Consider the following 12,171-nt stretch of genomic DNA (forward strand, 5'->3'; position numbering starts at 1 on the left):
TTGAAATTTTGTTTCTATCACAGGAAATGCTTCAAAATGCTTTATAGGGGTGTTATTCAATGAAAAGTGACTGAACAAAAGCTTGGTTAAAAAAACAAACTTTGGATACTTCAAAGCACAATTCAGAAATCGGAGACGGAAAGGGACTTGGGAATTCTAAAGGTTAATTTGCTAATTGAGTTGGTAGCAAGAAAGACAAAGGTAATGTTAGCATTCATTTCAAGAGAATTAGAATATAAAAGCAAGGATGTAATACTCAAACACGAGGAATTCTGCAGATGCTGGAAATTCAAGCAACACACATCAAAGTTGCTGGTGAACGCAGGCCAGGCAGCATCTCTAGGAAGAGGTACAGTCAACGTTTCAGGCCGAGACACTTCGTCAGGATGTCCTGATGAAGGGTCTCGGCCTGAAACGTCGACTGTACCTCTTCCTAGAGATGCTGCCTGGCCTGCTGCGTTCACCAACAACTTTGAAGGATGTAGAACTGACACTTTCTGAGGTATTGGTCAGACTACATTTGGAGTACTGTGAGCAGTTTTGGGCCCCGTACGTAAGAAAGGATGAGCTAACATTGGTGAAGATCCCAATGAGATTGACGAGAATGATCATATGACTTGTACTTGCTGGAGTTTAGAAGAATGGGGGAAGAAGGCCTCAGTGAAACCTATCAAATATTGAAAGGTGTAGATACAACAGATGTACAATGGATGTTTGCAAGAGTGTCTAGGACCAGATGGCACAGTCTCAGAATAGAGGGACGTCCCTTTAGAACAGAGATGAAGAGGAATTTCTTCAGCCAAGGGGTGGTGAATCTGTGAAACTTATTGCCACAAATGGCTGTTGAGGCCAAGCATTGGGTATATTTAAAATGGAGTTTGACTGGTTCTTGATTAGTAAGGGCATCCAAGATTATGGGGAGAAGGCAGGAGAATGGGGTTGACAGGGATTGTTATGTCCTCTTGTTGGCTCTAGTCTAGGGGTGTTGGGGAAGCAAAATAAAAACAAGTCCACCCTCAGTATCATGCATTGTTTGCGATGGGAAAAGGACAAGGGAGGCACAGGCAGTGTATTTACAGAAGTGATCCAGGGCAACCAAATCCAAGGGAGTAATCCAAAAGCTGAAATCCACAGTACGAAAACACAGGTCAGAACACGAAGACTCAAGCAAGATGGGAATGCAGAGCTTTAGCCTGAGTGGTTCTGACGTTGTGCTGACTGCAGGAACACATTTAGGGAAAGAATTGAAAGGCCCCTAGAGTAGCCTGGCATCTGAAAAGAATTCATGATTCTCATTCTGGAGACGGCGCAAGCAACAATCGACAGAAAACCAATACATGTGTAGAAGGGTGCTGGAAAAAGACCAGCAATATCATGAAGAATCCCACCCTCACAGCTTACGGATCAGGGAAGAGTCTATGTAGCATCGACGCCAGGAGCACTAGACTCAAAAACAGTCACTTCCTCCAAGCCGTCAGGCTGATCAACACCTCTACCCATTAACCCACACACTACCACTATCACCACCATTACATACACGTCACCTAGCATCACTTTATATTAGATTAAAATCTAATTATATAGATTTAATTATACATACAATCAGATTGTTAAAAAGAACAGTTACTTGTGCATTGTGTTTTATAGGATTTCTTTTCTCACTTTTGTTCTTTTACACTTGTGCACTGAAGAATGGCAGTAAGCAATCTTGAATATTGAAAACAAACATCATGCATAAATAAAGAAATAATCAGGTTTTGTTTAGTTGACAGCACAACAATAATAGGGCACCACAGTAGCATAGTGGTTAGCAGAACGCTTTACAGGAGAGATGACTCAGGTTCAATTCCCGCTACTGCCTGTAAGGAGTTTGTACATTCTCCCCGTGACTGTGTGGGTTTCCTCCGGGTGCTCTGGTTTCCTCCCACAGTGCAGAGACGTACCAGTTGACAAGTTAATTGGTCATTGTAGATTCAAGATTTAAGATTCAAGTACATTTATTATCAAAGAATGTATAAAACACACAGCCTTGAGATTTTCTTTCTCACAGGTAGCCACAAAGCAAGAAACCCGAAAGAACCCAATTAAAGAAAAAAAAATAAAAGACCAACACTCGATGCGCAAGAGAAAGAAAAAAAAACATGTAAACAACTGAAGCGAACAACAGCAGCATTCTGAACCAAAATTGCTCCATATTTAGGCAGGATTAAATCGGGAGTTGTTGGTCAGCGTGGCTCGAAGGGCTGGAAAGCTCTACTTCATGTTAGATCTCAATAGATGAATAAATAGTAGATGATGAAAGGTTGTTTTAACTGGGCCTGGCAGTGTGGGACAGGAGAGCGCTGGAGGAACCTTCCAAAAATATGTCTGTTAAACTAACAGTGATCAAGTTGGAAATTTAGACCAGAGTACAATTCCCAGGAACTATATCATTATTAGATAATTATTTTGGGAAGTGAAACACCATATTTTAAGCTATTTGACTCCAGGCAGGGTGACAATGCATCTCTACCAAAGGAGGTGTAAGGCGCTCCTTCCCTCCACTAGCCTGCAGGTCACCCTTGGGCAAGATGCAGCACCTGCTTAGCCCCCTCACCGGTCAGAGTCATGTGAAGCCATGGGAGCAGGTGGTGGATGGTCGTATGAGCAGCTGGTGCACATCACAAGTCCTGGTTATGTGATCACTGACACCAGGCAGACAATCTCTGAATAGTATTCATAATGGCCGGGGTCACCCGTCTTGTAAAGACACTGCCCAGAAGAAGACAATGGCAAACCACTTCTGTAGAAAGACCATGATTGCCCAATTCATACCTCACTGCACATAGCGAACAAACTTCATGCACAGTTCTTAGAATCACAGAGCACTACAGCATAGAAACAGGCCCTTTGGCCCATCTAGTCCATGCCGAAATATTATTCTCCCTAGTCCCATCAATCTGCACCTGGATCACAGCCCTCCATACCCTTCTCATCCTATCAATGTATTCTTGAGTATATATTTTCTTTAGACATTTTCATGAATAAAGAGCAGAGGAGAAATCTGCACTACTTTGATATCTTATCCAAAATATAGATATGGTCTTTGCTTCAACCGCTGTCTCCAGCCTTGACTTTCACAACTATGCAGGTAAAACACGTCTCCTGGTACTGTTAGAGAGTTGCAGGTGCCTGAGATACACTGCGGGGGTGGTGTGGAAGCAGATATGATAGCGCTGTTACAGAGACATTTATAAAGGCACATTAACGTACAGAATATGGAGGGATAGGAATCACACACAAGCAGATCAAAGCTCAAAGTTAATTTATTATCAAAGTACATATATGCCACCATATACAACCCTGAGATTCATTTTCTAGTGGGCATACACAATAGATCCATGACAGAATAATAACCATAACAGAATTAATGAAAGACCACACCAACTTGGGTATTCAACCAGTGAGCTGAAGACAACAAACCGTGCAAATACAAAAAGAAATAAAATAAAATAAATAAATAAGCAATAAATATCGAGAACATGAGGTGAAGGGTCCTTGAAAGTGAGTCTCTAGGTTGTGGGAGTTTTTCAATGATGAGGTTGAAGTGGAGGTTGAGGTTGAAGTTATCCCCTTTGGTTCAGGAGGCTGATGGTTGAGGGGTAGTAACGGATCCTGAACATGGTACTGTGAGCCCTGAGGCTCCTGTATCTTCTTCCTGCTGGCAGCAGCAAGAAGGGAGCATGGCCTGGGTGTTTGGGGTCCCTGATAATGGATGCTACTTTCCTAGAAAATGCTCAATGGTGAGGAGGGCTTTACCCATAATGGACTGGGCTGTGTCCACTACTTTTTGTAGGATCTTCTGTTCAAGGGCACTGGTGTTTCCATACCAGGTTGTGATGCAGCCAGTCAATACACTCTCCACCACATGTCTCTAGAAGTTTGTCAAAGTTTTAGGTGTCATGCCAAATCTTTGCAAGCTCCAAAGGAAGTAGAAGTGCTGCCATGCTTTCTTCATAAGTGCTGGGCCCAGGATAGGCCCTGCTAAATGATAATACTGAGGAATTTAAAGTTGCTGACCCTCTTCGCCACTGATCCTCCGATGAGGACTGGCCCATGGGCCCCTGGTTTCTTTTTCCTTGTTTATTTTATCTGGACATTGTGGCTTACAGAGACATTGTAGGCTGGAGGGTCTGTCTTGTGGCTGTACTGTTCTATGTTCTGGATCTCCCACAACTAATCTTATACTCCCTCTCTTTTGCTTCAGTTCTGTCTCCCACAATAGGCAGGAGTTCCTGGTGACCACCCATTTCAATTCGACTTCCCATTCTCCTTCCAGCATGTCAGTATATGGCCTCTTCTACTGGCACAATGAGGCCGCAATCATGTTGGAGGAGCAACACCTTATATTCCTTCTGGGAAGCTTCCAACCTGATGGCAAGAACATCGATTTCTCTAACTTCTGGTGATTTCTCCCCCCTTCCTCATTCTGGTTACCCTCTCACTCCTTTCCTTCTTCTCACCTGCCCATCACCTCCCTCTGCTGCCCCTCCACCTTCCCTTTTTTCCATAGCCCACTGTCCTCTCCTAACAGATTCCTTTCTCTTCAGACCTTCACCTCTTCCCACCCATCACCTCCCAGCTTCTTACTTCATTCTCCTTCTCCCTACCCATGCAACTTTCCCCCTCACGCGGTCTCACCCATCACCTGTCAGCATGTACTCCCTCCCCATCTCCCCACTTTCTTTTTCTGGCTTTTGACCCATTCCCTTTCAGTCTTGTCGAAGAATCTCAGCTCAAAACATCAACTGTTCATTCCCCTCCATAGATGCTGCCTGACCTGTTGAGTTCCTCCAAAATTTTGTGCGTGTTACTTGAGATTTCCAGCATCTGCAGAATCGTTTGTGTTTATGCTTTTACCATTTTCTGCATTTATTTCAGACGTAAGTATCAATGTGCCACTCTCACACATAAGTTCCCACTACTGCTTTCTTGTGAATTCAGCTCTCTACTTAAGAAATGAACTTCCCCTTCTCCCAGCTAAAAACTGCAGTCTCACTTACGTTTTACGGAGATTCAGTGTATAACTGATGCTAAGAAAACCACTGGCATTGACTTTTATAATACTGTTCACCACTTGAACAGATCCTTCTATTGCCTTGAAATTGAGCACAACTACACAGAGCACTGCAGCCACAAGAAAGCAACATCCATCATCGAGGACCCCGCCATCCTAGCCATGCTCTCCTCGCTGCTGCCATCAGGAAAGAAGCAGTACAACAGTTTTAAACCCTCAACAATCAGGTTCCTAAACCTGCGTGCATAACTTCACTCACCTCATCACTGAACATAACCTATGGTCTCACTTTCAGGGACTCTGCAGCTCATATTCTCAGTATTATGTATGTATTTGTTTGTTTGTTTATTTGTTTGTCTTCTTTTGCACCTTGGGTATATGTCAGTCTTTGTGTGTAATTTTTCATCGATTCTGCTATATTTCTTTGTACCTACTGCAGATATCCCACCCTGCAAAAACTCATTTCAGGGAGGTAGCACCATCAATTTGCTACCAGAACTTCCGGGAGAGGTGGGATGCCTGCAATAGAGTAGCTCCTTAGCAGCTAGCCAACAGGTTTAAATAACGTTAGCTATGCTAGTGAACGAATGACACCTGTTAAACTCACCTCAACATGTCTTTTACAGTCTTAACCCACCATGGGCAATAGAAAAGTCACTGTTGCAAACAGTGCAGCGAGCAACACTGTTATTATTTTTGACCCCTATTAGGCAGGGGTACACTTTAGGGTGGTCTGGGGTGATGTACGTTTTATATTTTCTTTTTTTGGAACACCCTGCCATGGCGCGCACTCGCTGTCTCTCGTGGTCTCTCTTGCGCTCGCGCTCTCTCTCTCTCTGTCTCTCGTGGTCGCACTCTCTCGCGCGCTCTATCTCTCTCGCAGTCACGCTCTCTCCCTCTCTCGCACTGCTCTCTCTCCCTCACGCTCGCTCTCTCTCACGCTCGGTCTCTCTCTTGCGGTCGCGCTCTCTCTCTCTCTCGTGGTCTCTCTCGCACTTGCTCTCCCTCTCTCTCGCGCTTGTTCGCCTTCTCTCTCTCACTCGCTCTCTCTCTCTCTCAAAAAAATTGATTTCCGGGACATTTTATATAATTTGCGGGCATCAGGGAGCCACTATTAATATGCGGGAGACTCCCGGAACTTCCGGGAGAGGTGGGATGTCTGCTACTGTGAATACCTACAAGAAAGCAAATCTCAGGGTAGTATATGGTGACGAATATATATTTTGATAATAAATTTACTTTGAACTTCAGAAATGTGATCCCGCACACCACTCTGTTCATGCATAATTCTATTTTTTTCAAGAAACATACCACCTTGTTTTGCCAAGAACAATCATGGTCACAAGACCATGAGTGCCCACCACATACGACATGACACATAATGATGATAATGACCACCTTAATTATTCACATTCTTCTCAAAGTCACGTCATGTCCAAACCTGACCATTGCTCCCCATTGCAACACACACAGAAATGTTGGAGAAACTCAGCAGTTCAGGCAGCATCGATGGCAATGAACACACAGTCAATGTTTCAGGCTAAGTCCCTTCTTCAGGACTTTGCTCTCCATAGACATACCTGTTGGTCTATGTGACTCATTTAGCATTTTCTAGCGGTTAGTTATTTGGTGGATTCTAAATAGGCTAATTTAACAAAACAAAAGTGATGCTTACTTTCCGTAGAGGTCCTGGTGAGTGGCTAGGTAGCTGAGCTGCAGCCTGGGACATTCCTGAAGCCAATTTTCAATCATCACAGGATGCCTGGGATCGACCTCAAGGAAAACCTTCCTGGAGTAAAGAAGCAGCTTGATGTGAGGTCAACAGAACGAGGATTTCCAGGGAAAGAATTGTTTCAAATGTTTTTATTGTGAAGCAACATCAGCTTAACCACAACCAACAACGTCCGAGAGTACAATGCTTCTTTTTCCTTTTCTTTCTTATAACATAATGAAAATCAAATGATTTTAGTAAACAAGCAAATAGCAAAGGAAACCCTACCACCCCATCTCCTTTCCCCTTCCCAGCCCTACCCTCCCCTCGCCCCTCCAGTATGTGCTGTTTAGGTCCTACCCACCCACCCCCCCCCACGCTTAGTTCAGCTGTCGGTCTCTTCTAAATACAACAGTGACGGTTGCCAGATTTTTTCAAATTCCTTGAGTCTGTCCTTGATAACGTATCTTATCCTCTCAAGATGCAGAGTATCTATTAATACAGCCAGCCACTGTCTGAGTGATGAGATTTTCCTCCTTTTTCCAGAATATCAGTGTGAGTTTCTTTCCATTAAGTATGCCATAGGTCAGGAGTTGTTGCTGGGTAGCCTGGAACTTATTTGCCCTCGCAGAAGTTCCAAAAATTATTAAAATGGGGTCTGGTATTATCTGAACCTTTAGACCTTCGATAGGACCTCAAATATTTGCTTCCAATACTCTGGTATCCTGGGACATAAAGCATAACTATGTAACAAATTTGGGGAGAGAATTAAAATAACTTAATTTGTATTGCCAGTTCCTCAGAGCAAATTATAATGATGTACTTTTAAAATATAGCATTCCACACACAGCAGTCAAAGCCCAAGTAGGAAATCTCACAAGCAGTGTTGAGCAACAGCCAGAACACATAGTTTTCAGAATCAAAATCAATAGTAGGTACAGTATAAATGCTGACATATATTGTCACAACCATAGACTCTACTACAGGGTCTACATGCATGCGCAGGCAAGCTGCATAACAGGTTCGACAATCGCGCTCGTGAGTATGCACGTTCCAGCTAACTAGTGTTCCATTATGCTGGTATTTAACTCCCTTCTTTTCGTTCTAGACTTGACCAAAAGGACAGAAACGTCTGCTCTCTCTGCTTGCCCCGCCTTCTCTTGTCTGGGAAAGAAGCATACCACTTCGGCTGATGCTGTCAAGGGGCGGTATTCATTTAATATTAGTTATTGCTTCCAGCCAGAGTGTTGGCATTAACTTTCAGTTTGAGAGTTTTAGTTAAAGCTCTGTTGGCCTAGCGCTTATTGTTTTCTTTTTCTTTAAATTCTGCAAAAGTTCTCATTAAAGTCAACGAACTATTGACCTGCTTCTGGGACTCTATCCCTAGAGCCATATCTGAACTCTTTGACATATATCGTGGAATTTGTTGTTTTGTGTCAACAGTACAGTGCAATACATAAAAAAATGCTATGTTACAAAGAAAGGTATATAAAAATAGATAGTCTAAAAAGCGAGCAAAATAGTGGGGCAGTGTTCATGGACCATTCAGAAATCTGATGTTGGAAGGGAAAAAGCTGTTCCTAAAATGTTGAATGTGTGACTTCTGACCCCTGTACCTGCTCCCTGATGGTAGGAATGAGAAAAGGACATAGGCTGGATGTCAAGTGTCCTTAGTAAAGGATGTCACCTTTTTTGAGGCATTGCCTTTTGCAGATATCCTCAATGGTGGGCAGGCTAGTGCCATGATGGAGCTGGCTGAGTTTACAATCCTCTGCAGCTTTTTTCAATCCTGTGTATTAGTGCCTCCATACCAGATGGTGTTGCAACCCAGTCAAAATGCTCTCCACTGTCCACGTGTAGAAATTTGCTAAAGTTCACCTTTATAAGAGTTATAAAGCACAGAAACAGGCCCTTCATCCCATCTGGTCCATGCTGAACAAGATGCCACTGAAGCTTGTTCCATTTGCCTGTGTTTGGCCCATATTCCTCTAAATCAGGTGTTTCCAACTTTTTCAATGCCACGGTCCCTTACCATTAACTGAGGGGTCCATGAGCCCCAGGTTGGGAACCCCTGCTCTAAACCTTTCCTCTCCATGTACATTTCCAAATACATTTTAAATGTTATTAATGTACCTGCCTCAACCACGTTCTCAGGCAGCTCATTCAACCTACTGACACTGGTGGCTCAGGGGTGGGGAGAGTAGGCAGCTTCAAATTCCTGGGCATTAACATTTCCGATGACCTATCTAGCAGACGGAGGCAACCGCAAGAAGGGCGTGCCAGTCCCTCTACTTTCCATAGAAACTGCACACAGTTTTACTGCTGTTTTAGAGATTCAGTGCTTTGTCTTTATATACCTCCCCAACCGATATGAAATCCAGTGTGCACTTGAAGCTTAAGATTTGGTTAGCACCAAGTATCCTAACAAATTTCTACAGATGCACTGTTGAAAATATCCAGACCGGTTGCATTATGGCCTGGTATGGCAACGCCAATGCAGAGGATCACAAGAGGCTGCACATAGTGGATTGAGCCGAGTTCATCACAGGCAAAGCCCTCCCTACCACTGACAGCATCTACAGGAGACGCTGCCTCAAGAAGATGGCATCTGTTATCAAGGATTCCCACCATCGTGCCCTCTTCCCATTGCTACTATTAGGCAGGAGGTACAGAAGTCTGAAGTCCCACAGAACCAGGTTCAGGAACGGCTACTTTCCTATAATCAGGGTCTTGAAATGACCAGCACAACCCTAATCAGCAACAGAACAATGCAGACCTCCTCTTGCACGGCCATGGACTTGTCTTTTCTTTTACACTGCCTTTTCACAGTTCTTTTGATCTTGTGTAATTTACATTCTATAATGTACCTGTGATTCTGCTACAAGGAAGTTTTTCTATGGTGCACCTCACCATAATTGTGCACGTGACAATAAGCGCAACTTGACTTTCCTGATCTACCACCGAGGAGATTCTGGCAATCTATTTCATGAAATCCCTAGCATTGATTAGCTTTGTGTAGACCCACAGCCTTACTGGCATATTCAAATAAAAAAGCTCAGATAAATACACTTATACACTTAATTAGGTACATCTGCTCGTTAATGTAAATATCTAATCAGCCAATCATGTGGCAGCAACTCAATGCATATAAGCATGCAGGCACGGTCAAGAGGTTTAGTTGTTGTTCAAACCAAACATCAGAATGGAGGAGAAATGTGAGCTAAGTAACTCTGACCGTGGAATGACTGTTGGTCCCAGTCTGCTTATCACCTGGGATTTTCACAAACAACAGTCTCTAGAGTTTACAGTTTGCTGGGCAAAAATGCCTTGCGAATGAAGAGTGGGCAGAGGAGAATGTTCAAGCTGACAGGAAGGCGACAGTAACTCAGATAATGACGTGTTACAACAGCGGTGTGTGGAAGAGCATCTCTGAATGTTCAACACATCAAACCTCAACGTGGATGGGCTACAGCAGCAGAAGATCACACTGGGTTCCACTCCTTTACCAGACGTTAAAGGTCCTTTAACATCTGCCGGACGATGCTGAGGATGTTCTACGAGTCTGTGGTGGCCAGTGCTATCATGTTTGCTGTTGTGTGCTGGGGCAGTAGGCTGAGGGTAGCAGACACCAACAGAATCAACAAACTCATTCGTAAAGCTAGTGATGTTGTGGGGATGGAACTGGACTCTCTCACGGTGGTGTCTGAAAAGAGGATACTGTCTAAGTTGCATGCCATCTTGGTCAATGTCTCCCATCCACTACATAATGTACTGGGTGGGCACAGGAGTACATTCAGCCAGAGACTCATTCCACCGAGATGCAGCACAGAGCGTCATAGGAAGTCATTCCTGCCTGTGGTCATCAAACTTTACAACTCCTCCCTTGGAGGGTCAGACATCCTGAGCCAATAGGCTGGTCCTGGACTTATTTCATAATTTACTGGCATAACTTACATATTACTATTTAACTATTTATGGTTTTATTACTATTTATTATTTATGGTGCAACTGTAACGAAAACCAATTTCCCCCGGGATCAATAAAGTATGACTATGACTATGACTATTTACCTAATAAAGTGGCCACTGAGTGTATTTCATGAATCCTCTAGCACTGATTGGTCTTATGTTCTTTCACAGCTTTTTGCATATTCAAAATAAAGCTAGAACAATTATAATAGCAGAAAGATACAGCTTCAGAGATAGATTCTGCATTGACTTAGGTTGTAAGAAAAAAATCATTAAATGTGATTGGACATGAAGATTGTGTGGCAATAGTTTCTACATAGTGACAGATATCCCCATCCAATCATAACATTCCTTGGGAAAGGAACATTAAGTGTATAACATTGAATTCTACTTAGCTGCATATCTAGCAAATATTTTTTTCAATAAAGAAAATAAACCATCTTAATAGGTGGACATCTAATGGAACGGGAGAACATTAAATTGTCTCCTCTATTTGTTTATGTAAAAGGAATTTGGCATTTCATAGAAACAATCAGGCCAATTTAAAAAGGAGAAAAGGCAGCATGGCTCGAAGGGCTGGAGGGGCCTATTCTGCGCTCTATCTCAATATATAAATAAATCAATTATGATGTGATTTAATGGAGAGGATATTTCCCACGGGGGGAGGGTGGGGTGGAGAAGAGAGTCTAGGGCCCGAGAACACACCCTCAGAATAGAAGGGCATTCCTTTAAAACAGAGATGAGGAGGAATTCTTTAGCCAGAGGGTGGTGAATCTGTGGAATTCATTGCCATTGATGGCTGTGGAGGTCAACTCCTTGGGTATATTTAAAGCACAGGTTAATAGACTCTTCATTAATAAGGGCATCAGAGGTTACGGGGAGAGGGTGGGAGAATAGGATTGAGAGGGATAATTAAACTGCCACGATGGTATGGCAGAGCAGACATGATCGGCCCAATAGCCCAATTCTCTTCCTATGTTTTATGGTCATATGGGCTTGTGCATCTAAAATTACAGCTTGCTTTTCTCATTTCACACCCGAATACTCAGCCCAGAGTGAGGTTACTTTAAGGATAGCTCCACATTTACCAATTTAATGAGTCATTCAACGTCCATTCAAGAGGCCAAGAGATGGTTTCCAATCACAGATCTGCCTAAATGATTTCATCCTGTTGGCTACAGCCTTTTCCTAGGAGACCACAGAGGAAGCTAGCTGCTTATTTCTTTTATTAATTCAGCAATGCAGGGGGAGTGAATCAGAATCGAGCTTATTATCACTGACGTATATCGTGAGATTTGTTGCTTTGTGGCAGCAGTACTGTGCAAAATGTGAAAACAGACTATAAATTACAAAAAGAAGTGTACACTCAGTGGCCACTTTAATAGTTACACTTTCACCATACAGCGCAATCTGTCTGGATACATACAGCTCAGTAC

The 12,171-nt window shown here is 43.1% G+C and overlaps 1 protein-coding gene across 9 annotated transcripts in view; it reads right to left on the reverse strand.

Moving 5' to 3' along the window:
* hemk1 (HemK methyltransferase family member 1) overlaps positions 1-12,171 on the reverse strand; it is a 201,545-nt gene that overhangs the window by 30,636 nt on the left and 158,738 nt on the right. For 7 of the 9 annotated variants that reach the window (XR_011889354.1, XR_011889355.1, XR_011889357.1 and 4 more), the window contains one exon: positions 6,732-6,845. The exons of 1 other annotated variant lie outside the window; for it this stretch is intronic. Coding sequence is in view for 2 of the 8 variants with exons in the window: in XM_072280293.1 (XP_072136394.1) it covers positions 6,732-6,845 (114 nt within the window). In the remaining 6 variants the exon portion in view is untranslated. The remainder of the gene's footprint in view (positions 1-6,731; positions 6,846-12,171) is intronic. One more of the 9 variants, XR_011889356.1, reaches the window with a different exon arrangement.

This window comes from Mobula birostris, chromosome 16, assembly GCF_030028105.1.
Source record: "Mobula birostris isolate sMobBir1 chromosome 16, sMobBir1.hap1, whole genome shotgun sequence".
NCBI classification, from domain to species: domain Eukaryota; kingdom Metazoa; phylum Chordata; class Chondrichthyes; order Myliobatiformes; family Myliobatidae; genus Mobula; species Mobula birostris.